This window comes from Phyllobates terribilis, unplaced genomic scaffold, assembly GCF_046119375.1.
Source record: "Phyllobates terribilis strain yellow unplaced genomic scaffold, ASM4611937v1 Scaffold_9__5_contigs__length_417890890, whole genome shotgun sequence".
Taxonomy (NCBI): Eukaryota; Metazoa; Chordata; class Amphibia; order Anura; family Dendrobatidae; genus Phyllobates; species Phyllobates terribilis.
The window spans coordinates 189,045,866-189,046,986 of NW_027362769.1; the positions used below are offsets into that span (position 1 = coordinate 189,045,866).

At 70.3% G+C, this 1,121-nt stretch overlaps 1 protein-coding gene across 1 annotated transcript in view; it reads right to left on the minus strand.

Annotated features, from left to right (window-relative positions):
• The window catches only part of CCDC14 (coiled-coil domain containing 14), a 12,095-nt gene extending 11,209 nt beyond the window's left edge, over positions 1-886 (minus strand). Inside the window, exon 1 of the mRNA XM_073646128.1 lies at positions 196-886. Coding sequence (XP_073502229.1) covers positions 196-886 — 691 coding nt within the window. The remainder of the gene's footprint in view (positions 1-195) is intronic.
• Between the last annotated feature and the right edge of the window lie 235 nt (positions 887-1,121).

The window sequence follows — 1,121 nt, forward strand, 5'->3', positions numbered from 1 at the left end:
CCCCTCGCCCTCCCGTCTCTCCCCCGGTCCTCGCCCTCCCGTCTCTCCCCCTCCCCCGGTCCTCGCCCTCCCGTCTCTCCCCCTCCCCCGGTCCTCGCCCTCCCGTCTCTCCCCCTCCCGTCTCTCCCCCTCCCGTCTCTCCCCCTCCCCTCGCCCTCCCGTCTCTCCCCCTCCCGTCTCTCCCCCTCCCCTCGCCCTCCCGTCTCTCCCCCTCCCCTCGCCCTCCCATCTCTCCCCCTCCCCTCGCCCTCCCATCTCTCCCCGTCTCTCCTCCTCCGTTCCCCGGTCCTCCCGTCTCTCCTCCTCCGTTCCCCGGTCCTCCCGTCTCTCCTCCTCCGTTCCCCGGTCCTCCCGTCTCTCCTCCTCCGTTCCCCGGTCCTCCCGTCTCTCCTCCTCCGTTCCCCGGTCCTCCCGTCTCTCCTCCTCCGTTCCCCGGTCCTCCCGTCTCTCCTCCTCCGTTCCCCAGGTCCTCCCGTCTCTCCTCCTCCGTTCCCCAGGTCCTCCCGTCTCTCCTCCTCCGTTCCCCAGGTCCTCCCGTCTCTCCTCCTCCGTTCCCCAGGTCCTCCCGTCTCTCCTCCTCCGTTCCCCGGTCCTCCCGTCTCTCCTCCTCCGTTCCCCGGTCCTCCCGTCTCTCCTCCTCCGTTCCCCGGTCCTCCCGTCTCTCCTCCTCCGTTCCCCGGTCCTCCCGTCTCTCCTCCTCCGTTCCCCGGTCCTCCCGTCTCTCCTCCTCCGTTCCCCGGTCCTCCCGTCTCTCCTCCTCCGTTCCCCGGTCCTCAAGTCTCTCCTCCTCCGTTCCCCGGTCCTCAAGTCTCTCCTCCTCCGTTCCCCGGTCCTCAAGTCTCTCCTCCTCCGTTCCCCGGTCCTCAAGTCTCTCCTCCTCCCCCATCCCCGGTCCTCGCCCTCCCGTCTCTCCTCCTCCCACGGTCCTCCCGTCTCTCCTTCTCCTCCCTTCCCGGGTCCTCGCCCTCCCGTCTCTCCTCCTCCTCCCTTCCCCGGTCCTCGCCCTCCAGTCTCTCCTCCTCCGTTCCCCGATCCTCGTCCTCCCCCGTTCCTCCAGTCTCTCCTCCTCTCCCGTTCCTCCAGTCTCTCCTCCTCCCCCCTACCCCGGTCCTCGCCCTCCC